This window comes from Sycon ciliatum, chromosome 11, assembly GCF_964019385.1.
Source record: "Sycon ciliatum chromosome 11, ocSycCili1.1, whole genome shotgun sequence".
NCBI classification, from domain to species: Eukaryota; Metazoa; Porifera; class Calcarea; order Leucosolenida; family Sycettidae; genus Sycon; species Sycon ciliatum.
This window is the reverse complement of record NC_088653.1, coordinates 17,555,101-17,581,021: the sequence shown is the minus strand read 5'-3', so window position 1 is coordinate 17,581,021 and position 25,921 is coordinate 17,555,101. Positions and strand designations below refer to the sequence as shown.

Sequence of the window (25,921 nt, the reverse complement as noted above, 5' to 3'; positions counted from 1 at the left end):
AACGACTGTGTGCAGGTGTAGATCACTGTCACCTTCAAGCTGTTGTTGAAAATACACGATCTTTAGCATCCACACACACAGACAATCTCCAACTGCCTGTTCCTTAGAAGGTACGCCATGTAAGTACGAATCAATGCTTCATTCACCTTTCGTAGCATGTCCTCTTACAAGATGAGTGTAGTTAGAAGATAGCTTATCTCTGTCTCTCTCTGTCTCTCTCTCTCTCTCTCTCTCTCTCTCTCTCTCTCTCTCTCTCTCTCTCTCTCTCTCTCTCTCTATCTCTCTCTCTCTCTCTCTCTCTCTCTCTCTCTCTCTCTGTTTTTCTTGCTCTCTGTCTCTTCTTGTTGCAGAGTATGAGGGTTGTGTCCTAACGGAGGAGGCACTGCAAAGGCATAGATTTTACGATGTTGCAGAGGATTCTAAAAACATCTACGATACAACTCTTCGGCATGCCGAAAGAAAGGACATGAATGTGATCTGTAAAGATCCAGTAAAACAACCACAAAACACTGTTTCGACTGTTAATATTCGCTGTTCCAACAAGAATGTTTTCATTTACGGCATTCATGAGGTCTGTAGAATAGGTGAGTATAGATTGCAGTGCATGTCTTCAAGCTCGTTTGAATAGGCCAAAACAAAAAAAATAGGCTTGTTTCGGTTCGGCAACCCCTAAAAAAGAGACTCGGTCGGCCGGAATACAACTTTCTTTGGACCTTTTTTGGTTCATTAGTCGTTGTGTGGTTCATTAGTCGTTGTGTGGTTCATTAGTCGTTGTGTGGTTCATTAGTCGTTGTGTGGTTCATTAGTCGTTGTGTTATTGATTGACAGAAGCAAAATACAGTATACGTGTACATGCGCATGGACACGTACAGTCATCCCTCTCTAAAAAATCCGGCACTTGTTTATCCAGAATCCTTGCAAGCCAGCACACTTTCTGACAAAACGGATTTTTCAGTTCATTTTCTACACTTTACACTTCTACACAGCTATGTCAGTTTGGTCAGTGCACTACGTGCATGGAGTATCTTTTTAGGGAGCATTCTACACATGTAACATACCCTTGGAACTATCCTATGCACTGTATAGACATGCATTCCACGAAGATTGACAAATCCTTTTGACGTACAACACATAATAACGTGCAGTAAAACCTGTAATGGCGACACTTTTCCTTGTCATGGACGCATTCGTATTCAAAACAGCTCGGATAAGGCGACCACTCGCTCAATTCGACCGACGACCACCCACCCGCGACCGCTTCAAAAACTGCTACATGTATATTTACATGTACATGTACGTGCACGCATTGCACTGTCCATGCATGGAAGATCCACACATCAGCGCAGGAAACGTAGATGCATGCAGGGTACTGGCAGTAGGGGTCAAACGGGTACCCGCCCGTTAATCTCAGGTACCGTTAGTAAAAGGGTACCCGTTTGTAAAAAAGATGAAAAAAAGTTGGATTTCGATGATCCTATCGTATGCCAGGGCTCGAAATAGGAGTGCGGATACTCTTTTCTTTTTTCCTTTTTCATTCCCGCTTTCAACTTTGTCAGGGAGGAGCTGAAAGGCAGTCGTTCTCTTTTCCTTTTTCCTTTTTCATTCCCGCTTTCAACTTTGTCAGGGAGGAGCTGAAAGGCAGTCGTTCTCTCCACTCTAGTGCAAGTAAAAATCCTCGTACTGGAGGTTTTGATTGTGATGTGAGAAAATGCAAGACTTGAAACTCGTTCAAGGTGGCAGCTGAGTTACTAGAAAGTTACGATGGTTCTCCGACATCGAATCTGCCACAGTACTTGTGCGAGATTTATGAGTGTCAGTTGTCATATCGTCAAGGAGGGAGTGTGCGAGATTTACGAGTGTGATTTTGAGTGTGATTGGACAGGACACTGCGCTGAAATAGAATGAGTGTTGTTGGAAAAGTTGGATTTCGATGATCCTATCGTATGCCAGGGCTCGAAATAGGAGTGCGGATACTCTTTTCCTTTTTCCTTTTTCATTCCCGCTTTCAACTTTGTCAGGGAGGAGCTGAAAGGCAGTCGTTCTCTTTTCCTTTTTCCTTTTTCATTCCCGCTTTCAACTTTGTCAGGGAGGAGCTGAAAGGCAGTCGTTCTCTCCACTCTAGTGCAAGTAAAAATCCTCGTACTGGAGGTTTTGATTGTGATGTGAGAAAATGCAAGACTTGAAACTCGTTCAAGGTGGCAGCTGAGTTACTAGAAAGTTACGATGGTTCTCCGACATCGAATCTGCCACAGTACTTGTGCGAGATTTATGAGTGTCAGTTGTCATATCGTCAAGGAGGGAGTGTGCGAGATTTACGAGTGTGATTTTGAGTGTGATTGGACAGGACACTGCGCTGAAATAGAATGAGTGTTGTTGGAAAAGTTGGATTTCGATGATCCTATCGTATGCCAGGGCTCGAAATAGGAGTGCGGATACTCTTTTCCTTTTTCCTTTTTCATTCCCGCTTTCAACTTTGTCAGGGAGGAGCTGAAAGGCAGTCGTTCTCTTTTCCTTTTTCCTTTTTCATTCCCGCTTTCAACTTTGTCAGGGAGGAGCTGAAAGGCAGTCGTTCTCTCCACTCTAGTGCAAGTAAAAATCCTCGTACTGGAGGTTTTGATTGTGATGTGAGAAAATGCAAGACTTGAAACTCGTTCAAGGTGGCAGCTGAGTTACTAGAAAGTTACGATGGTTCTCCGACATCGAATCTGCCACAGTACTTGAAGATGAACTAGTGTCACCAGGCTGAGTGACCAGTCGGAGTGTCACACACGGTAATGTCCGTAGGTAGTAGCTATGATACTCATGGTTGTAGTTTGTTCCTTCAATCGACGAGCTTGGCTTAGTCGAAAAATAGTTCGAAATATTGCATACAAGATAACAGATTTGTGAAGATTCGTTTCACGAGTTCACCTGCAGCTAGCTATGGGTGCGAACCTGAATGTGAAGAGTACCAGTCCTCGGCGAACATAGCAAATAGGATTGGGCGAGATCACGGAAGTTTTGCTAAACTACTCTGTATTTTTTTTGTATTTCATTATATTTGAGGATTTCCCAAAGGCTTTGGGCCTGTCGAGGGGATCTCCTGCAAGAAGAATGAAATGACAACTTTATGTAGAGGGAGCAGTTAATCGAGGATAGGCTAAGGAAATAGATCGAGGCATACAAAATCTGGTAATTAAGGAGTTGGGATACCGTCAGTGTAATGAATATATCGGCGAAAATGCTGATAGAGAGAATGCTTGAATTCGGGGAGGCTGGTTATAGCGGTAAGAGAAGGCGGTAGGCAATTCCATAGCATTGCAGCTTTGTTGGAAAAGAGGGAAGATAAACGCACACCGTGATAATTGATGTTAATAAGTTTGTTTGGTCTTCTTGGACTTGAAGACAATGAAAGGTGAAAATGTTGGAGGTGTTCTGGAGATATGTATAAGTTTAAATAGAGTAACAAGAGCTGATACTTGTCTGCGAAAGTGCAAGGACTCTAAGTCACAAAGGGCATTTAACTGGGATTTCGTTTCGCATCTATCTACATTGACTTTTTTACGTAGAAAATACTTCCTAGCTACTCTGGCTTGTAAAATATTTAAACGCTCCAGCTCAGCTTTGGTGATGGCATAGGACCAGGCTGAGGTGGCGTGTTCAGATGCTTCGCAGCTTCAACGATGGTGATAGGTTGGGAAGAGAGCTGGATAGGGTGGTTGTTACTGTAGTTACGGATCTGGGTCGTTTTGGCTGGTGCGAACTCTCCACCGACGTTGCTGGCCCATAGTTGGCAGGCTGAAAGGTCGCTCTCTAGACGAGATTGGTTCCACTGCAGGGAATTCGTGTTATCATGATCATACAGGAGGGTACAGTAGGTGATTGATGAGGGCAGGGAATTGACAAAATTAATAATAAGAAGAGGGTTGGAGCAAGATGCGATCCCTGCGGGACTCCACAGGTGAGGACCTTGGCCTCGGAATATTGTCCTTCCAACCTTACAGACAGCCTCCGCTCAGATAAGAAGCTTCGGAGCCAGTCGACTGCTTGCCTATCAGCAATTCCTTCAAAATTCAAATGCATTTAGCAATGCTTGATGATCCACACGATCAAAAGCTTTCTTAAAGTCGAGGAAAACACAGTCGAACTTCAGCTTCTTGTCATTGCACTCAGCCATTTGATGTGTTGTCCCTGCCCTTTTGGCACGTGTGTGCCCCTTTTGGCACGTTGGTGCGGACCGAGTCGGTAGAGCATGAGACTCTTAATCTCAGGGTCGTGGGTTCGAGCCCCACGTTGGGCGCCAAATGTTGTAGTTGTTAGTCTAACACTACTTCTCCATCACTGCATCAGCTCAACCGCCACCACTGGACTGCCTTTTTACACTCTTTTTATTGACGAATAACCAAGAACACGGAAAACGACCACATCTTGACAAGACGACAGACCAAAGACTAGCTCACACAGTTTCGCGCATGCGCACAACACCACCAACCAATGACGCGTGTCCACAGCGACCAAGACGAAACAAACACGTGACACCAAATCTACCACAGATGTGTCAGCAAGAGCAATTGCTCCTCCGTAGATCGGTTTCTGACAAAACCGAATTGGGCGCTGCTGATATAACGAATGTCATGGACGAAATCACGTAGATCATCCGCTAAGATCCGTTCAAATAATTGAGGCACGATTTTGAGCAGGGAAATCGGCCTGTAGTTGCTGGGGTCCGATTGCTCTCCCTTGCCTTTGTACAGTGGTGAAACTGTGGCCAGTTTCCAATCCTGTGGGAAACAGCCATCATCTAGGCTCTTGTTCAAGACGTTTGCCAGTGATTCACAGAGCTGATCAGCATGATGGCGCAGAACAGGGACAAGTTCTGGGTCAGCGGTAGCTTTCCTCGTGGAGAGCTGTTTCATCCCCCTACACACCTGGCTTGCGCTGATAGGAGTGAAGCTGAACTTCTCGGCTAGTGGCAAGGGTTCGGTATTCGGAGAGCAATGTGAATGTATGCTGGATGAGGTACACTGTGCTGAGAAGTGGGAACTGAGCATTTCTACCTTTTCCGCAGGGGTTTCAGCGGTTACATTCATTCGGGAACGTACATTGTTAATCTGGCAGTGGTAAGTGCCCCGACGAGTGTCTTCAAGATCATCAGCCAGTCTTCGGTGTTGGTTTTCTCTGGCTTTACGCAGCTCAAGTCGGTAGGGGTTACGGGCTAGTTTGTAGTTTGTGGCAAACCGGATCCTGGGGATGCTTCAGAAACTGTCGATATAGTCTATTCTGCCTTGATTTCAGTTTCTGAAGATGGGCATTGTACCAGGGTTTTTTGTTCTTATGCCCGGTAGTAATGAGCCGCCATACTGTGCACTTGTCGAACAGAGCCATAACATGGTTGTGCCAAACAGTCCAAACGTAGTCGATATGCACATCACCCTGGATTCTTTCAACTGGAGGATATCTCAGAAGAAGTGTGGTGAACAAGGAGTGGTTAAAGCACCGCATATCTCGGATCCACTTGCTTTCCTTACTACTGGTGACTAGCTCACGTGATGTGGGTACATTTAGAGAGATGGATGTGATGACCAGACAGTGATCAGCAACAGGTGAGAGAATCTTAGATGTGGATGGGAGGTCTCGCCGATTGGTTACAGTCAGGTCAAGGAGTGGATTCGAGGTCGGTGTGGGCCTTGTACCATGTTCAGTATTTACTACACAGAGATCCTCTGTCCTTGTATGGCTTGAATCACATCGATCTGCCGTTGATTTGCGTACATGTATCAAAATACATGTAGCACTAGGACCATGTACGATTGTACCTGTTACATGTACATGGGCAAATGTATGGATGACATTCATTTGGAACCTTCATTGCTATAATATTATTATGAGACACGAATCAATTGCGAATCGTAATGTGGTATCAAAATACAACCTGAGAACATACAAATTTAAATCATGATTTATGTGAGAAATGAGCAAAAAAATTAATATGGCTGCTAAAGGGTACCCGTTAATTACCCGTTCGTTAGTTAAAGGTACACCCGTTTGACCCCTACTTGGCAGGTCTGATATGCCCCCACTCCCCCAGACACATGACTCATGAGTCGTGCGGTCATATCATGTATAATTATTGTGAATATAGTCACATGTCACGTGACCCATTGAACCTGGATAAGAAGACCACCTGGCCAAGGTGACCACTTTTTCTCATCTGAAAAGGACTGCAACAAAATGTCTGCCACAACATCACTGTATTTTCACAAGATGGAAGGATATTATTGCTGCACTGGGCATCAGTGAACTTCACAACCATGGCAAAGAGTCTTAGCCGAGTCAGAGAAACATCTCTCACCACCGATTCCACGAGTCCTGACTGAAACTCCTCATCGCCGCTGCGTTCTGCATCTGGCGGCTCTCCGTAACAAATTCGCTTTGCTGCACCTGCTCCTTCATCAGAGTTGTCTGAGGAGTGTTCGTCTGACTCGTAGTCGATTGCGGCGCTGGCGGCGCTTTCGGCACTAGCGCTAGTTGCTGACGGCTGGTCCTCACTGTCATCGCCGTAAACAAATTCCAAGTTTCTGCAAACAGGCAGTGTAAAATACATAATTTCAGCCATGTCAGAGTATGCTGGATTTTAGACACTCGGCACGAACAGCAGTCAGGACTCGTGGAGAGATGTTTCTCCGACTCGGCTACGGACTCTTTGCTATGGTGTCCTAGTATTAAAATATTTATATGAAGAAACGGATTTTTGAATATTTTGTGTCAGGTTGGTTAGCTCTCTTCCTAACCTTGCAGTCACAGTGCCAATCTATTGCAATCTATCACATACTGCTACATGTTTTGTCTTTGTTGCCCTGTTCAGTGCAACAATGTGATGCTTACCAAGAGCTTGGCTTGAATCTAAAAGCTACCCAAGTGGGAAAGAGTGCTACCCTTAAATGCCAGGATGGCTATAGACTGAACCCAAGTGCGATGCAGCCTTATAGAACTCAAGGCACTACAGTACTAACTATCCCATGTACAAGTGATGATGCGCATAACAATGGCTTCACTGTTATCGGGACATTGTGTTTCAAAAAGGGTACGTACTTGTGTGTAGCCAGTAGTAATCAGCTTCACAGGAGCACAGCCAAAACTGCTTCGAGTTGTCGTCCATTGTTCTGACAGGCTTTTGAACCTCCGAAGAGCATGGAGTCCTTCGAAAAAATCGGCGAAGCAGAATCGTTTCTCGACAGTATGTTTCCAGAACACAACCCCAGGCACGCACGCATGACACCAAAGTTCGAAAATGAGAAACACAAGTGCATTGATTTGGGCTTTGTGTGTGCGGATGCGCACCATCGACTCGTGCTGGTATAGCAGTGGCTGAGCGCTTGCCGGCTCCTGGGCACTTCTTCGAGCCACGCGGTATTTCAAAGCCAAAATCAATGCACTTGTGTAGGGATCTCAGCGCGTGCAGTGCGCAGGGTGTTTGCGCATACATTGCGTCATCGAGTTTTGAGTGCAGCTCGCGGACACAGCAGAAAAACGGTCGATTTTCGACACTAGGCCATATATATAGGGGACGCGGTGGACACTGGCGGAATCGTCATCTTCATCGTCGTTCGAACGTACTTTGTAATTCCCGCCGAAGGACAGCGTGGCCAAGGCGATATTGCCCCGGTCGATTTTCCTATAATTTTCCATGCGGCAAGAACCCACTTCAGAGAGGATTCAGTCAAAAATTCAGATGTTTTCTCCGGTTAGATTGTCCTAACTTCGATTTTCAGTGCATCAGCCATCGCGAACATCGCCGCCATTATCACTCGGAGAGAAGACATCGCGCTCAGTAGAAGAGGTGTTCACGCTGCGTCCAAGAGTGAAAGATTGTGCTCTTTGACCCTCCATAGTTCCTCTGAGAGAGTGTCTGGGAGATAGGTAGCTTGGAGATGGCCGTAGAACGTGCTTCCCTGGACGCAATATTCAGCCATTTCTACTGTCTTCTTCAACTTGATTTATTTCGAAAAAAATGTTCTTTTCCATGATTTCTGCACTGGACGCGTTTGGGATCGTTCGTTCAGTCGGCACAAAATCCTGACCTCAACATTGACGACTTGGCGTTCTTCCACAGCCTGTAGACAGACGTGTCACTCGTAAAAAGTAAAAGTAACTAGAAAGGAGTTTCTGCAGGCTGTGGAAAGGTACTGGCACAAGTACTCCGCTGCGAAGATGAGGAACGTTTGGTGGGGTCTGTATGGCTCCTTCCATGGCATTCCGGGGAGTGGCCATAACTATCAGCGCCACCGTGGAGGTCGTCAAGCTCACAGTTCGAGTGAAGAACTTGGCCATCTCCACGATCAAATCGTGTCTTGGCAACTTGTAACGGCTGCAGAACAAAAAATGGCATCGCTAGAGGCGAAAGTCAGCATGGATGCAGAGCCGATGTCATCAGAGAGTCAGTCGTCATCAGATTCAGACGAAGAGTAAGCTGAACTGCTTTGAAATGAGCTGTGTGACATCTGTGAATAAATATCTCTCATATGCTGCTTTGTTTTCCACTTTGCTAAGCATGTTTGTAGCCATAGAATGATTGGACTGAACTGTTGAAAATGCAACGAAGTTGTGAGAACAACAGTTATGGTCAAAATGTGTAGGGCGTCGTAGTGAGTTTTGACCGCAGACGCACTCGCATCGTCTTGCAATCAAATCGACGGTCATTTCGCCGTGTTCCATACCGCCAAACTTCTGCAATGCGCGCTAAGTGCATATAAGAGACAAGCGACACTGAAATATCAGATTTGATAAAATAGCTGAGTTGCTTACGTGAAAGAAAACGTCCCGTCCCGTTCGGGCCTTGTTGTACTATGCACATGCACCTCTTTCGTCTCCCCCACCCCATTTTATCCCCTCTTTTCCACGTGCCCATAGCACATTCTCTTGTCCTGTTTTGTTGGAGCTCAGTTCTCCAGTCGCCGCGTGAAGTCTGAGAAAATGCTCTCTCTCTCTCTCTCTCTCTCTCTCTCTCTCTCTCTCTCTCTCTCTCTCTCTCTCTCTCTCTCTCTCTCTCTCTCTCTCTCTCTCAATTTGCACTAGTCTTTTGTTGTGTGGCGTGGCGAGGAGAGTAATAGTAATAGTTCGTCCTTTGGGCTAGACGACTTTCTAGTGCAGTCATTTGCCGGTTTTGAGACAGAATTCGTTAGAATTTCACCTCGCTAACCCACAAAAATCCGAAAATCCCTGCCAGATAGTGACACTTTCTAGTGCAGTCATTTGCCGGTATAGAGACAGAATTCGTTAGAATTTCACCTCGCTAACCCACAAAAATCCCCAAATCCCTGTCAGATAGTGACACTTTCTACTGCAGTCATTTGCCGGTTTTGAGACAGAATTCGTTAGAATTTCACCTCGCTAACCCACAATAATCCGGAGATGTTAACTGTAATGTGAGAGTGTGAGCGAGAGAACTTCATTATGATGAGAACGGGCAAAATGACATAATGCTGGAAACGGATCATGCTACGACTAACAGAGGGAAAAGGAAATTTGAATGACAGCTGACAGACGGTAGAGGGTAAGCACTGGACTCGGATGGAGAGCAAAGGATTAATTTATACAAAAGAAAAATGGACCAAGGAACTACAAGTTGCGCTATAATGTCCACTAACACCACCAGTTACTTGACAATCAGCTCATGCGATAACATTGCACGACACTGACCGACGGTACTGACGTTCTACAACTAACTGACTAATGTTATTCTTAACATTTTCTCTGGTGGATGGTGTTTTGCACATTTCTAGGTAAGTGTGACCGCAGAAGCATTGCCAATGGATATCTGCCAGAGACATCTATCGATCAAGCCACTGCTGCTACTTGCAACTTTGGTTTTGTACCCACTAGTGTCACCGTAATGTGTGACAATGACAATGGATGGGAGAATACCAATGAAATTCTGTGTGAACGTAAGTCTAACGTGCGTGTGTGTCAGACATGCTGCAGGCGCTAAGGGATTGGCACATGGGACATGGGAAAGCAATGTCGGTGTATGCCACCTCTCGATTATGTTACGGAATCTCAGCCATTCCGTTCCCCAGGACACAAAGGACAAGTACTTGTTTGTTTTACATTATATTATTGACATTACGGAAATGGAGAAAACACTCAAGGAGACAAACAAGAAGACTGACAAAAGGACTCTCGACTACAAAATCGCGCATGCTCATATCACACATACACGCGACTAGACGAGACAGTTTGGAGAATGCCATCACACAGAAAAGCAACGCATCATTGATTTTACAACAATTATCACACTATCATGAAGGCGGAAGGAGTACTGTAAAAGCCATAATGAAGTGCAAACGAAATTGTTATACAGAAATCGATACATATACTGTCCTATTGAGCGATGAGACTGAGTGAGAATCGTTACTTAGCCAATGCCATAATGATCCATGCCTGTCCAATTTCTAACTCTGGGGCGAGCTAAGTGTGACACATTGCAGGAACAGAAACCGTATTGACCCCTGTGATTTAACCCTTTGCCGGTCTAACTCAATGTATGTGAGGGGTAATCGCAAATACATGTACACACAACCAGCAATAACTCAAGAACCTTGTGTTGTAGGTATGGGTAAACCATATATTTTCAAAATCTGTATGCCTGAACGCGTCCAGAAAATTCAAATATGACTAGGTCCAGGCAAGGATAGGGCCCATGGTAGCCCTTCAAGTTGAGAGAAAATACAATAATATTATTGCGAATGAAATACACGAATATCACAGCACGAAGGGCGTACCAAGTTCGTGATGAAGCTGACGTCGTACGATGAACAATGTGGACGTCTTCACAAGAAATACCGCCATTGAACACCAACACCTCACCATCGGCGATACGCCAGCAGCAGCAATTCCCACACCACGATATCGCAGATTCGGTTTGTTCATCTCAGCGCTGCTCGCGTCAGATTCACTCTCGCTCAGATGAGAACTCAGGCGCGAGCTTACGCATGCCGTGATTCTCACGGCGAGGCGAATCAGCTGGTCGCACCTGACGAGTCCTTGTGACACAGTCGGTCTGCACCCCCGAAAGTAAACCTACCTGAAAATTTTGATCGAAAGGAAACTGTTAGCTCCCGGCGATGCTAACGCTCATTTAGCATCCCCCCACCTCACAACAGAGCAACCGAGTTTTGCAGACTCCGCATGGAGCCGGCAAATGACTCCGCATGGAGCCGGCAAATGACTCCGCATGGAGCAGGCGAATGACTCCGCATGGAGCCGGCAAATGACTCCGCATGGAGCCGGCGAATGACTCCGCATGGAGCCGGCAAATGACTCCGCATGGAGCCGGCGAATGACTCCGCATGGCGCCGGCGGATGACTCCGCATGGAGCCGGCAATTGACTCCGCATGGAGCTGCCGAATGACTCCGCATGGAGCCGCCGAATTACTCCGCATGGAGCCGCCGAATGCCTCCGCATGGAGCCGCCAATGCCTCCGCATGGAGCCGCCAATGACTCTGAATAGAGCCGCCAAATGCTAGATTAAACGTTAGTCGAGGTATTTCCCGTAATGGGAAGATGCCAATAACGTCAGGACTTGAGCTGGACCCTCCACTTTTGCTTGGGCCAGAGAAACACCGAGGTATGTAAACGCTCGGAGCAGAATAGCAAGTTGCTGGCGAGCTAACACAAGTCCAGAGCATGCACTGAGGAAGTAACGAGCTTAGCAAGATACAGCGGGGCGAGCAATTGTGTAGTCATGTTTGCAGCATTGTCATCTTGACATTGTGGAGAGATACAGTCTGCTGGAATGTAATCGTTGACACTTCGACCCTCCAGGCTTTACAAAGGGTGTGTCGTGTGTAACTTCCGGTTCGTCTAGGAACCGCATCTACGCCGTAACAGCACAGAGACGAGAAAGGGGGTGAAGAACACGGGCCAGCTGTTTCAAGCCTGCTGCAAGAAACGGATCGTTGCGCAGAAATATAATCTGGGTTAGCATGTGACCGTGTTAAATTCAATGGATCCCAGTTAGTTGAGCGGTTGCCGATGAAACCTACCACAACCCCACAATTACGACCATGTGCAACATACCTCCGGAGCATAGGATCAGGATGTGATTCCAGTAATTTTGAGAAGTGAGAAACTGAGTGCTTACACAGTTACTGATGAGGCCTTACACTTTGCCCTGGGGTGCTCCTGTCGGCACTGGAGGCAGCACTGCCTGAGCTGACACGTGAAGCGCCGTACTCGTAGTAGCGGCATACGGTTGCGGTACGTGATGCGGATCTGTACTTATGAGTAGGACGAAATGCGCACGGAAATGCTGGCGGGTGCACTGAGCTGCACTGCTGGCAGGCGGGTCGTGCTGTTCCAGTACACCGTGAGGCGCAGTTGCCACAAGTTGATATTGATAACCTGGCTTTGGAGATTTTTTTATTTTCCACTGCTATCAGGTTCGGCTTAAGGAGGCTCCAACCCTTTGAGAATTTCTCAAACAATGTTATTCATTGATAGATCATGTAATGCGCGACCGAGTAAGTCTCAGTTAGACAGAAAAACAATGAGAGATCCTAGATACCGGAACTCCGAAACACACTCGATGACCGTGCCAGCTAGCTCGATTGGAGCGCAGTCCCCAGGCGAAACATCCCTGCCTGCAACCAAGAACTGTGTCTTGGTAGCGCTAACTTTAAGGAGGCTCCAACCCTTTGGGGGTGATTTTTTTTCTTCATAAACCCCCTCCTTTTTGTGGATGAGTGTGCTCTGTATCATCCCATGTTACTCCACAAAAAAATTCAGGGGTGTTTCCGCGAAGATAAGGCTGTTTGAGGTGTATTTCTAGGGGTGGGTGTATTTATCGATTTCGGCCTAAATTTGCTTGTTTTGGGGTCATATTTCAGATTTACCAGTTGTCTGGCTTCTCTTTGTGATTTCAAGTCCTTTCACACATCACAGTGAAGCATTTGAGCAAGAAAATCTGGCAATTAGCATTGACTACTCAGAAAAATAGCAATTTTGGTACAAAAATGAACTTAGCAGAAATGCCCGTCCGCAAAGTACAATTGGGTGCACAGCTTCAAAATTTCTTCATGGACATGCCCTTTTTATTCAATTTTTGGGATCCTCATACTTAATAGAAACTAGAAATATATAATTTTAGGGGGGGGGGGGGGGGTTACCGTGCATTTTAGACTTCCAAAAATAAAAATAGGACAGAAAATTGGCCGATTTTCCACCATTCTTGGAATTGCTATTTTTCAGGTAAGGTGATCATTCCATGCATTCCTGGTGGTATTACTCCCATTTTTTGTGTCAAAAGCATTGAATAGTCCCCCAGATTGTTATAGTATACATGGAGACTAGATGAGGCCATGGCTCCTGGGCTTTTTAGCCCTTGATCTGGATATCGGCATGATCCATGCACAACGTTATTCATGATCCAGGCCGAGGCCTGCTGACCCTGAACGCAGTTCAGACCAGCTTTGCATCACAACTCTTGCAATCGTTCACTCCTAGTAATTCTCATCAAACGCAACAGGCAAAGAGCTTGAGGAGGATAACTATTATTATATTCTGGGCCAATAACTTCACAGTTTCATGTTTGTAGTACATGTACAATGTAGATGCAGGTTCATCTCAATATTGGCAATGACCGACTGCTAGTAATTGTAGCGCCCATTAGGTATAATCATAATACTATTCCCAATAACATGGAACAACCACAAGTGTATGTGGGTGCATGCGCATTGCCCACATTGATACATACATGTACGCTTACATGCACATACTCGCACTCACAAGCAAGTACCCCTTGCACACACAAATACATGTACGTCATATACGCGCACCCGCAATAGCATACGCCCACATGTAAAATGCATGCTCTTGAGTTTAGTTACCGTATTCTGCTGTCCATGCACTTGTGCACGCGTGCGCGCGCACACACAACATGTACTGCGCGCGCGCGCGCGCGCGTGCACACACACAACATGTAGGCTCACACGCGTGCCTGCGGATGTGCATGTACGGTGCTTATGGGTACAAGTGCATACATTCATCATAATAGAACTGGTGCGAGTAGTGTAGGAATATTTTCAAATCACTGGTGCTGTACAACATTTACAAATACTTCACACTCTGACAATAGAGAACTGCAAAACAACACTCAATTTTCAGTGCTGCATTTTATGCACATAATTCAACTGGACGCAGGTGATGACTTACTGCTGACGACGTTGGCAGCTGACAGGTCACAGCTTTCGTAAATAGCCCAAGTCACTGAGCAGTAGCTCACCAACGATTTACCACTCACTCAAGACTGCAATGTTTTCAGCGTAGCATATATTTCGCCACTTGAGAATTAGAAGTGGATCCACTTACCAGAGTCTGTGCACCCACTTCAGTCTCTCTCTCCAAAACGCGCTTACAGTAGGTTTTGGTCCCTGGTGCTACACAGCCATCGAGACGCTTGGCTCCGTTCTCCTTGGTCATTTTTTCGTCAAGCAAAAATATTCAGGATATCGAGAAATCGAGCTGTGAAGTCAACTTCTTGCTCACACCAGCGATGCTTTTGAAAACATGCCCTGCTCTACCCACTGACACAACGGAAGAGAGAACAACAGGAACCTCGATGGGGCCCAGGGAAGACTCAGGTGAAGAATGAAACAATATTCTCTGATATGACTGTCGATCGCGAAGTTCAAATTTTAGTAAGTTGAGATGGGAATTTCCCTACTTTTCGCACTTATCGGCAAAAACAAGACTTTTGCCTGCAAAAAACAGAGCGCCAGACCGGCTGCGCAGCGCAGAAGGTTGGAGCCTCCTTAATTCCCTCTGTGCTGCGCTGATGAGTCCACAAAGGACGAAACAATTGTCGATAACGTCCAGTTTCTAGGTGGCAAGAACTGGCGATTGGCCGCGATGATCGTGGCCAAATACGTCCACAGGCACTTGTGAAATGCGGTGAGGAACAGTGGAACACAGACCATTCATGAACACTGTCCAGATCTCACCTCAAGTGCTACCGTCATGCAGCCTACGAAGCGCAGTTCTGGGTTCGGATTCAAATAAATGCTAGTGCGCCAGAAGAGCAACATATGAGGGGCTACGGAGTTGGAACGTCGCCGGAGCTGGACTGACTGCAACTGTATCGGGCAGCAGGAAATCGAAGTCCACGAACTCGCCTCTCTGGACACGATCGAGAAGGGCCGGTATAGGACGGGCAGGTTCACCTGCTGTTGGTGCTGCATGCGCATATGGCGGTCGTCACTGCACCGGGCTCCCAGTAGGGTCCGGCCTGCTGGCGGCGAGCGGCGATACGGATCCAAGTAGAGCGAGGAGAAGCTGGGTGGCGTTGGTGACGGCAGTGGACAACTAACGTTGTTACTTCCAACAGAAAATCAAAGTCCACTAACTCGCCTCTCTGGATACGAATTACGATCGTCAGGCTCGCGCCTGCTGTTGCAGTGGTGGTGCTGCGTGGCAGCCGTTGCTGCGTTCGCAGTAGGCGGGCGGCGGAGCCAGGTAAAGCGAGGCGATCCGGAGAGGCTGGACGCCGGTTGGTGACGACGACATTGTTTCAAGGCACCGGCAAACAAGGGTCGCTGATGATGGCGCAAGCTAAAAGTCCACAGTCGACGTTCCACTGTATACGACGACATTGTTTCAGGCACCAACAGGCGTCATTGAAGTCTGAATTTGAAACTTAGAGATACGAGAATGCAAGCTTGAAAGTCTAACGAAAGGAAATTGTTTTGGGAACACCTGTTCCGCAAGCTGCACGCTCGAAAGTCCAAACAGCAATGACATGAAAGAGACATTGTACAGGATTTTGAAGGGCGCGTGCTCACGTGACTCGCGCATGCGTGCCAGCTCGCTGGGCTGGCTGCTAACTCGCGTTAGCATGCTAACGCTCATCAAAACTGACAGGCTACAGAGACATTCAGCAACCTGAGACCTACAGAGCATGCAGAGCAGCCCGGCCCCGCCACCACTTCTCGCACATATTCGGGAATATAGTGGACTTTCATATAAAAAAAAGAATAAAAAAAAGCATGTAGCTCTAACACATCTCCAAACCAACATCTTATCATCTTGTTATAGTCGTGGATAGTTGCTGCATAACTCGTTCTCATGTGTTTTCTTCTCTTTTTTACATTTATTACTGGCTCAGTATCCGAGTTAAAATTTCTTACAATAAGATGGTATAATGATAGCTTGCATGCCGTCCTACCGGTAGGACCCAAGAAATCGCGCTGCAAAAGTGCTTTTGGTTGAGAAATTTCTTGAAACAATTGTTGAGATGAGGTCTTCATCAGGCAAAGTAATGGCGCAAAATGCAAGGCTATGATCAGTGCATTGCATACGCGCAATTTTATCAATTGTCAAAATGGCCGCACATACTCCTGTCGGAGCGCTAGCAACTCTGTCCAAAGTGAATTTTGACCATGGCACATCAATCGTGGTGAGGTACTAATGTTTTTATTAGTCTGCCAAGGCAGTGGAATGCATAATTCCATACACCGTTTCCATGGTTACCATGGGATGTTACCATGGAATTTCGTAGTATGCCTTGTGCGATCACGTCTAAAATTTGTGGACTCCTTCATTAGCCCCTGAGCAACAGTTTAGGGTCAAGTTTTAGGTCAATGTTAGAACAGAGGCCATGCAGCATGTCTGTGTATGATGGTCCTACCGGTAGGTCCTACCGGTAGGACCGAGGTCTATGCAAGCTATCAATAAGCCTAAGGGCCATAGGGCGCGGGGAGGTGATTGGTGTTTTAATGAACACAGGCACTCTGCTCTCCAGCATGAGTAGGACAAACAACCTAAGGAACAACTGGCACCACATGCTCATCATTGGGTGTGGCATTTTTAACCATCAGATGTACACTACGACTCTTCACCTTTGAATAATGCCATGGCGTCTCACAACCACTAGACGCGGACTCGACAAACTCACAATGACGCAATCTGACTCCTGCATTTGGTCACGAGAAGTACTGTGCATTTTGGGTGCGTCATGTGTAGGTGGTGCTGGTGCATGGGCGTCTTGTTGTTGTGTGAAAGGCAGTCTTCGTCTTCCCCACCAGACGATGCTGTTTAGTTGCACGTGATACACGCAGTAGGGACAGAGGAATTTTATAGCTACATTTTCTGGAGTGTTCTGTCTCTTTTGCCCTACGTAGGCAAATGCGCTGCCAACGGGGTCTATCCCACAATGAAAAATGGAGAGAAAAATAGAGCTCCTGTCTGTGGAAATCTAATACCCGTTCCCGACGTTACTATCGAGTGCTTCAGGAACTTATTTATTGTCCTGAAGAACGGCTTGCGTTATTCAGGCCCACTTTGTAAACGTGAGTGAAAGGATTTGCCACTTTCCGTATACTATCCCCTTGCCAACTTATTTTGCATGAACTTTCACTACACCCCTTAATTTGAAACTGCCCACCTCTCCACACTGCGCTCTTGGTCCACATTAACCACCCCATAGCGAGGAAGTTTGTTGTTGAATAGATGTTCCATACCCTCCAGACAGCTGTTTCGCTCATTGAGAGTTCCTCAGTGGAGCTAGATAACGAATGAATAGCAGATGAAGGAATTAGTAAAGGGGATAGTGAAACGCACAGTGCTGCTGGGCCATGGATACAGATGGCGCTAGATTTTGGCAGGCGCGTGAAGCAGACAATCTATTATTATGCATGCATAGACCAAGTAGCGCCAACTTCTGATTGATTTTGCTTTTGAGTTATTGATATGGTTGTAGCAATAACATTCACAAAACAGTTTCATCATTCAACTTGCTTCTGTTTGCATTGACCATTTGTGTGTGTGTGTGTGTGTGTGTGTGTGTGTGTGTGTGTGTGTGTGTGTGTGTGTGTGTATGCGTGCGTGTGCATGCGTGTGCGTGCGTGCGTGTGCATGCGTGTGCATGTGCGTGTGCATGCGTGTGCATGTGCGTGCGTGCGTGTCTGTTCTTTTTGGTTTTTGCCACACAGCCAACCAGACTGGTGAGTTAGTCTTCCTAGTGCATGCTGTTTGAAGAAATTGCTTTGCAGAAATGCTTTCGGTTGAGAATTTCTCAAACAATGTTATTCATTGATAGATCATGTAATGCGCGACCGAGTAAGTCTCAGTTAGACAGAAAAACAAGACTGAAACGGAGGGTTTCATCATTCAACTTGCTTCTGTTTGCATTGACCATTTGTGTGTGTGTGTGTGTGTGTGTGTGTGTGTGTGCATGTGCGTGCGTGCGTGTGCGTGCGTGTGCGTGCGTGTGCGTGCGTGTGCATGCGTGTGCATGTGCGTGTGCATGCGTGTGCATGTGCGTGCGTGCGTGTCTGTTCTTTTTGGTTTTGCCACACAGCCCACCAGACTGGTGAGTTAGTCTTTCTAGTGCATGCTGTTTGAAGAAATTGCTTTTCAGAAATGCTTTCGGTTGAGAATTTCTCAAACAATGTTATTCATTGATAGATCATGTAATGCGCGACCGAGTAAGTCTCAGTTAGACAGAAAAACAAGACTGAAACGGAAGGGAAGACAAAACAACAACAGCTAAACTGGGAAACTGAAAGACGGATTCATAATATTATGATTAAAGTCCACCTACAGCTCCTAGCGCTAGCTAGCGATCTCTTAAGGGCCCAGTCACACATGCACTCGAAAGTAGCGTATCTCTTAGCCTGTCAAACCCTATATTATAGGGTTTTCAGCCGCGTGTTCTATCTTGAGCTCTCTTGAGAGCCCACTTGGCTGCTATGGCAACTAGACGCCTGGGCCTACATACGTAGAATGTACGTACGGTTCTCTTGCTGAAGACCGTGATCATTTTGTTGCTGTTTTCTTCGAGTACGGTTAGTTTTAGTGCAGCGCTGTCGTAACATTTTCTAGACCCTATATCTAGGGTTTGATTTTTCACGATGGAGGAAGAGCAACTTGAGTTAGTGGAGACGAACTCGGGCGATGAGAATGTTCCTGGCGACCTGGTGTCGACTCAGGATGATGATGTCGATGTTCCAGCAGCGTCGGATGCTCCTGAAGAAGAAGGCGAAGCATCAACAGCGGCTGTCGCAGCTGCCGCTCCCGCCATTGCCGTTTCTGCATCAGCTGATCCACACGTGGGTCGGAAGCAGCAAATGCGGCGACACTCGCGCACGTCGTAGGAGCGCTCCTGCTAACATCAATGGCAATGCAGTGAAAATATCAAAAAAAAACCAAGTGAAACTGTGTGTATTGTGTGCCCAGTTGTGAGGACTGATCAAACCCTTTCTTTAGGGGTCCTAACCCTATATATAGGGTCTTTATGTGTAGCGTTATGTCAAACCCTATATATAGGGTTTCCTGGTGACAGGCTAAGAGATACGCTGAAGCGAGGTCGCAGGAGCGAAAAATGGCATGGCAACGGCGAAAAGCGGAACTTCCGCTTCAGCGGAAACTCCAATCCGCTTCCACCAAAATTTTTGAAGCGAGACTGTCGCTTCTGCGGATTCGCTTCCGCGGAAAACACCACGGTCTGCTGTATATGGACTTGCTACGAGAAATTTGTATGCGTATGATGTCCATGCAACAAAAATGCGTGGAAGATAGTCGAGACCTCGTCTATTCTCCGTACCGTATGTACCACAGTCCACTTTACTCTCATTTTTCGCCAAAGTAGGAGTTGTGCCCTGTTTGCATGTGTGACCATACACACGTGGTGTCGCTGGAGCGACACCAGGCTCGCTGCCGCCGAACCTCGTCGCCGAAGCGAAACCCCAATGCATGTGTGACCGGGCCCTTAGAGACCTGATGGTGCCAGCAATGAATAGTGCAATACATAGTGGTTTGTGTAGGAGGAAGTCCGTCTAATACAGATCATTTCAAGTTTTTCTTAGTGCTCGCAAACTTCATTGCAACTTTTATTTCACACTGTGTTCAGCTGTCTCCAGCCACAGTCTCTGTTCACACTTGGATGCCTATCACAGATGAACATTGCCTCACATATACGGCGATTCATGGAGAAAACTGTGTGGCGAGAATTGATGCGCTTGTGATGGGTAGTGCTGTTGTTTGTGGTGATGCTCGTGGTGGTGTTGCTCGTGGTGGTGTTTGTGGCACAACAAGCCATCGCCTGTTATCAGCGCTGCCACTATCCACACCAGACAGTGAGATTTTCTGCACCTTTCTTCTGCACCTTTCTTCTGTGCATTTCTTCTGAACATTCTCCAGAGGAAGTTGAATTGAATGCTCACCCACATGGAGTATACATCTCATCAAGCTACATTTCTCTAAAAACAGCTATAAATATGCAAGAAGCTACCAGCCGTTGCAGAAATGATGCCGTGGCACCCAATAAGAATACCGTTTTTGAGATCCAATGGTACAACCATTGGCCAAATATGCGAACGAATGTGAACACACTTCTGAATAACTATCTGGTAGCGATGAACAAAAACCATATCATCGTACCTGTGCACTATTCCTGGGGTGATTACAGCCATCCAGCGTCCTCAAAGAGGTGGGCGAAGTACTCGACAAATACCTTTGAAGAGCTGGCTAGTCTGCCCACGGGAGATCAGATCACCGTCCTCTGCTCAAGTAAGTGTCCCAGGTGTCGGTCGTTCTGCTCTTCTGTCTAGCTCTGCATCGGCCTTGGTGTACCTCACTCACACTCCTTGCCTCCTCCCCCCCCCCCCCCCTCCCCACCTACATTGCTGTCCATCTGTCAGGCACCAACTGGGACGCACAAGGGCCAACCAGCAACACACGGAAACCATAACACCCGCAAGGCAAACCGATACAAAGAAGCGCAGGATCCCTGCAGACCACCAGGCAGACCGTGGCTCACCATGATCAGACGCCCACGCAAACGAACTAGAGAGACCCACATGCCGAAACACAAACACAATATTACAAAACCATACGCTCACAAAAAGATTCAACCTGGATCTAAAACGAGAATCCTACATGAAGTTCACACCTCCCACCAAACCGGAAGCCACCAGCTTTCCTACTTTGTTGTCAGGGCATGACCGAGCCTGACAACGCTCTACACAGAACATGGAGAAACTACTAGTAAAAAGGTAGAAACACGAAACAAAACAATACGGAACGACTACATACGATGCAGCACATCGAGAACATTCTCTCTCTCTCTCTCTCTCTCTCTCTCTCTCTCTCTCTCTCTCCCTCTCTCTCTCTCCCTCACACACACATACACACACACACTCTCTCTCGCTCTCTCTCTCTCTCTCTCTCTCTCTCTCTCTCTCTCTCTCTCTCTCTCTCTCTCTCTCTCTCTCTCTCTCACCTACTCCGCGGACTCGCCTGCTTGAGTTGAAGTTGGCTCCAGACTACTGTACGCGAGGACTTGGCTCTCTCTCTCTCTCTCTCTCTCTCTATCTCTCTCTCTCTCTTTTTCTCTCCCTCTCTCTCTCTCTCCCTCACACACACATACACACACACACTCTCTCTCTCTCTCGCTCTCTCTCTCTCTCTCTCTCTCTCTCTCTCTCTCTCTCTCTCTCTCTCTCTCTTTCTCTCTCTCTGTCTCTCTCTCTCTCACTCTCATACACACACCCGGAGACAGGATACATACCTGGGTATGGAGCCTCACTAACTGCTGGTTCAGGTTTTGGATTGATTGTCACTTAAATTGATTGTCACTTAAATTGCACTGCACTGCCTCTTATGTTTCGTTCTGCTCAGCTATAAGGAAGAAGTAATTCAGCACCATATCAAGACCCGCTCTGAAGGAGGTACACAATCACAAGCGTACTGGGCGTGTGTGTGTGTGTGTGTGTGTGTGTGTGTGTGTGTGTGTGTGTGTGTGTGCGTGCGTGTGTTGCAGCCATCCCAGCGTCTGTCCTCTCCTCGTTTTGTCTTTCCCTCTCAGTTTCTCTCTCTCTATGTCTCTCTCGCTCTCTCTCTATGTACTTCTAAAACAATAAATAGCTAAATGGTCTCGGTCAGAGCGAGGTGTCCACCCGGTCCTAGCTCAGGGTGTTACTGCCAAAAGTGTGTGAGGTATCGCAATACTCATACTTTACATTCTACGGTAGAGAGCCCTTGTGCCGCGTGCGCTTAGATTCTTGCTTGCTTCATGGCGTATATGGACACTCTAACCTTTCTGCCCCCCCCCCCCCCTCCCCCTCTCTCTCTCCATCTCTCTATATCCATCTCTCTATTCTCTCACACCGCTCACCAATGGAAACAGCTGTTGCAGTTGTGTCATATTGTGCACACGGTTTCTGACGGTGACCTGTTGACTAGCCGTTTAGTTTGTTTGCATCTCTTCTTCTCCTTTCTTCCCCTTGCCAGCCTGCCCGCTGTCTCATAAGTACCTATGGTGGTTTGCGGGTGCTCTGCATGGCTCCATTTCCAATGCTCTGTTCTTTTTGTCCGTCATCAAGTTGAAAATGATGAGAACTCGTGCTCGCCTCAGTTTGGGGGTCGCTTGTTCGCAAATCAGACTATGGCTTGCTACGCGTTGTGGATGCCGTACGCGTGCCTGCATGTGAGTCGTTCCTGTCCCGCTTTCGTTAGCCCAGGTCGGTTCTGGTGGGTGCCTGCCGTATTATCTCTATTACAAGCGCAGTCTCTTGTAGAAGCCCAGTCTTTATCATAAGGGCACTCCAAGAGGGCTTCGAAGATACACACACAAGCGCAGTCTCCAATATAAGCGCATGGCTTATGATGGAGAACCCTATGGATCATGTTAATGCATGTTTGACGTCACACAGTATCACATAAACACATGCTGTGTAGTTTGGAGTTGACAGCACATCGAAACCACGCCTTGTCAACGACCCGTTCTTTCTCAGTTTTAACGACCACACTCAGCCAAGAACAAAACAACAACGAAGCACAACGACACACCAACGCTGATGTGGCATCGCAAATCCTGTACCGTGCACGCAGGCACTGGGTTGCAACAGAAAAAAGACGCGCTGCAAGCGTGCCAAGCAGCGAGTGAGTACAGAACGCGTACTAATGCCAGTCATGGCAACGGAAGATAAAATTATGGAGATCGACCCGCGCATGGTTCGATCGAGAGCAGAGTACGAAAAAGGCACACATTCAAACTGTGAAGAAGCAGAAGAGGAAAAACGAAAATGAACACTTGTGTCGTGAAGTGCTTCTGTCCAAGGGTGCTCGCACCCGACGGGGTGACAGCGCCCCTAGTCTGACAAATACAAGGCAAACGAAATAGAAATTAGCTGAGTCACAGCGCGGGACTCCGAAACGAAAACCGGTGAGTATGTTAATATTAATTGTTCGTACCTGCTGTACAACGTAACAATTGCTCAAATTCATAACGTAATTTCAAACTAGCACTCGTAGAATTGTAGTGCGAATGTGCCACTCGATTATAGTAACAACGACAAAGAGATACTCTTCTAAACACTGTGGTACAAGCCTGCGATCCCCGAGATCTAAAAAGCGCGGTGCTTATAATGGAGATAATTTCGGCGGCGATTTATTTTCGGCGTGGGGTAGAGGGCATGGTATAGTGCGACAGATGCTGTGAAAAATTTCATCGGCGTTTTAATTTAGGCGCTTTGAGTCGGTGCCGAATATAGCCGAAATTAAATAGCTGCCGAAAATTTGTATATTTACAGTATACAGGTTCCAGTACATGACAAGTACATGCCATTTTTACACCGATGTACATTTGTCAATGAAGTCTAGCCATAGCTTTTTGTCCCGTGCAGTGTTGAGGCAATTCTCGAGCGTGTGTTTGAGAGGGGAGATTTGTGGCCGTATTTCCATTGTGTGAACTGAAAAAGACGAAAATAAAAAATGAGCATGGTAGTGCGCTGTCTGATTTGAGGGGGGGGGGGGGGGGGCAGGGCAGGGCAGGGACATCAAAGTAGTGCCCTACGTCGGCACTCTGCTCTGACTGAATGCTGTGTGTTGGTTTCAGATTCTAGAAAGTATTTAAAACGTTGAGAATGTTATCATGACGACCGGTTAATTAACGGGCGGCTCCCGAGAAGCTGAGAATAAAGTTGTATCAGTGATCTGGGCTCGAACCAGTCCAGAGAGAGGCGCGCACTGAAGAACATGGATGTGCCATGTACGAAGTTCGAGTCCTGGTGGTGACAGTCAATTTTTTCTTCAGACCTTTCCCGTTTGTGTCCAAGCAATCGACGAGGAGACAATAGTTGTAAAAATGGCAATATATAAGGTAAATTGTGCACTCATAACAACAGCAAAAAATGAAGAAACTTAAGTTCCATAACGTTTTCTTGTGACTTTCATCAGTGGAACGCCGTCACATAAAAATGTAACAACAAAACACACACTTTAAATTTTTATACATGTAGCTAATTATTATGGTTTCAGGTAGAAGTACAGCAACCAGCAAGTACAAAAAAGCGAAGTTTGCACCATCACGATGCAAGAGCACATAACCTCACAGGCGCCCTGTATTGCCTGTACTGTATGCCGGAATGCGTGTACCATGTGAAGTTCATCCACCGTCGACGCGTCGATAGAGGGCTCAATTATGATTGTATTGAAACAGCAACTGCTCGCTCTTCTGTCTGGGTATGAATGTATGTATATGGCCATGGTAAAAAATAAAGTTGATTCTCAGGTCATGAGCCTGTGAAAATCAGTGCGAGCGAGCGATTTTTTATTTTACTTCCCACAACTTTTTTTATTTCCAAAGATAGGGTCACACATATGTGCGTCACAGGTTATTAGAATATTATTTTATTATTCATGCCAGGGAGTAGAAAACTACCGGTATTTTACTACTCCCTGATTCATGCCTTTCGCATTGACCGTTTTCAAGTGCGCATAGAAATAAAAAAATCATCGTTGCGCCGCCAAAAATCGGTGCGCGCGTACTTGAGAATCAAAGATAATTTCTACCATGGCCCAATAATGATTGTTTGAATTCGCAAGTGCACATGGGCTACAGACCCAATTATATGAACGAGGCAACTGTGAGAAAGTAACAGCGAGCACAATTCAAGAGTAAAATGAACAATTTTGCACAATGACGAGAGTAACTGAGGTCGAGGATACCTGTGGAGCGATAAAATCTGTGAATTAACGAGCCGACAAAAATAATGTACAGCGCGAAATAAAGAAATATAGAGGTCTGTGGCAAACACCCTAGTAAAATAATAATAATAATAATAATTTTATAACCGCAATCAGTAATACAAGCTGGATCGACATTTGTGTACACTGTATTCATGTATTGTAAAACTGTGGAGACCATGTGCAATAAAACGATGAAAATGTGAAGAAATTGTGTAGAGAAAAAAGGGATTCAAACAAGTTTTCGTACAACACTCGTCAGGAATCTTTGTTGTACTAAAGGACACTGAAAACAAAATTGAACTATTATAGAATATCTAAGTTAGAGAAATAACACTAAGAACAGCAGCAGTGAAATTTACAAGTGTGAATTAGATAGTATAATTGGGTTCCTTCTTTCTTTCTCTTCTTTGTTCACTTTTCAGTTGCAAGTTTAGTGTTAGTACACACATTCGTTATTGCTCTCGCTTTCATTGTTAAAATTCACACTTGTAAATTTCACTGCTGTTGTTCTTAGTGTTATTTCTCTAACTTAGATATTCTATAATAGTTCAATTTTGTTTTCAGTGTCCTTTAGTACAACAAAGATTCCTGACGAGTGTTGTACGAAAACTTGTTTGAATCCCTTTTTTTCTCTACACAATTTCTTCACATTTTCATCGTTTTATTGCACATTGTCTCCACAGTTTTACAATACATGAATACAGTGTACACAAATGTCGATCCAGCTTGTATTACTGATTGCGGTTATCAAATTGTTGTCTCCTCGCCGTTTGTTCAAATATTTTAAATCGAGATACACCCAGCCTCAGATAGATATTCTGAATCTAACGCTGAAAGCACGTTTTCATCACCGTAGTGTCGCCTTTAATGTAGGTTTTCTTAGACGATGTTTAGACAATGGTGTATGTCCTAGCGGT

The 25,921-nt window shown here is 46.1% G+C and overlaps 1 protein-coding gene and 1 long non-coding RNA gene across 2 annotated transcripts; both read left to right on the top strand.

Annotated features, from left to right (window-relative positions):
* The first annotated feature begins 329 nt into the window (after positions 1-329).
* LOC135827147 (uncharacterized) lies at positions 330-18,009 on the top strand. Its single transcript, XM_065339672.1, has 5 exons — positions 330-584; positions 6,845-7,063; positions 9,762-9,923; positions 17,156-17,323; positions 17,966-18,009. Exons 1-5 carry the CDS (start codon positions 467-469, stop codon positions 18,007-18,009), a joined length of 711 nt encoding a protein of 236 aa, XP_065195744.1. The 5' UTR covers positions 330-466.
* Positions 18,010-18,092: 83 nt separating this feature from the next.
* Positions 18,093-22,417, top strand: LOC135827322 (uncharacterized). The gene is made up of 2 exons (XR_010555389.1): positions 18,093-20,543; positions 21,654-22,417. It is a non-coding gene; the product is annotated as an uncharacterized LOC135827322 (long non-coding RNA).
* The last annotated feature ends 3,504 nt before the right edge of the window (positions 22,418-25,921 follow it).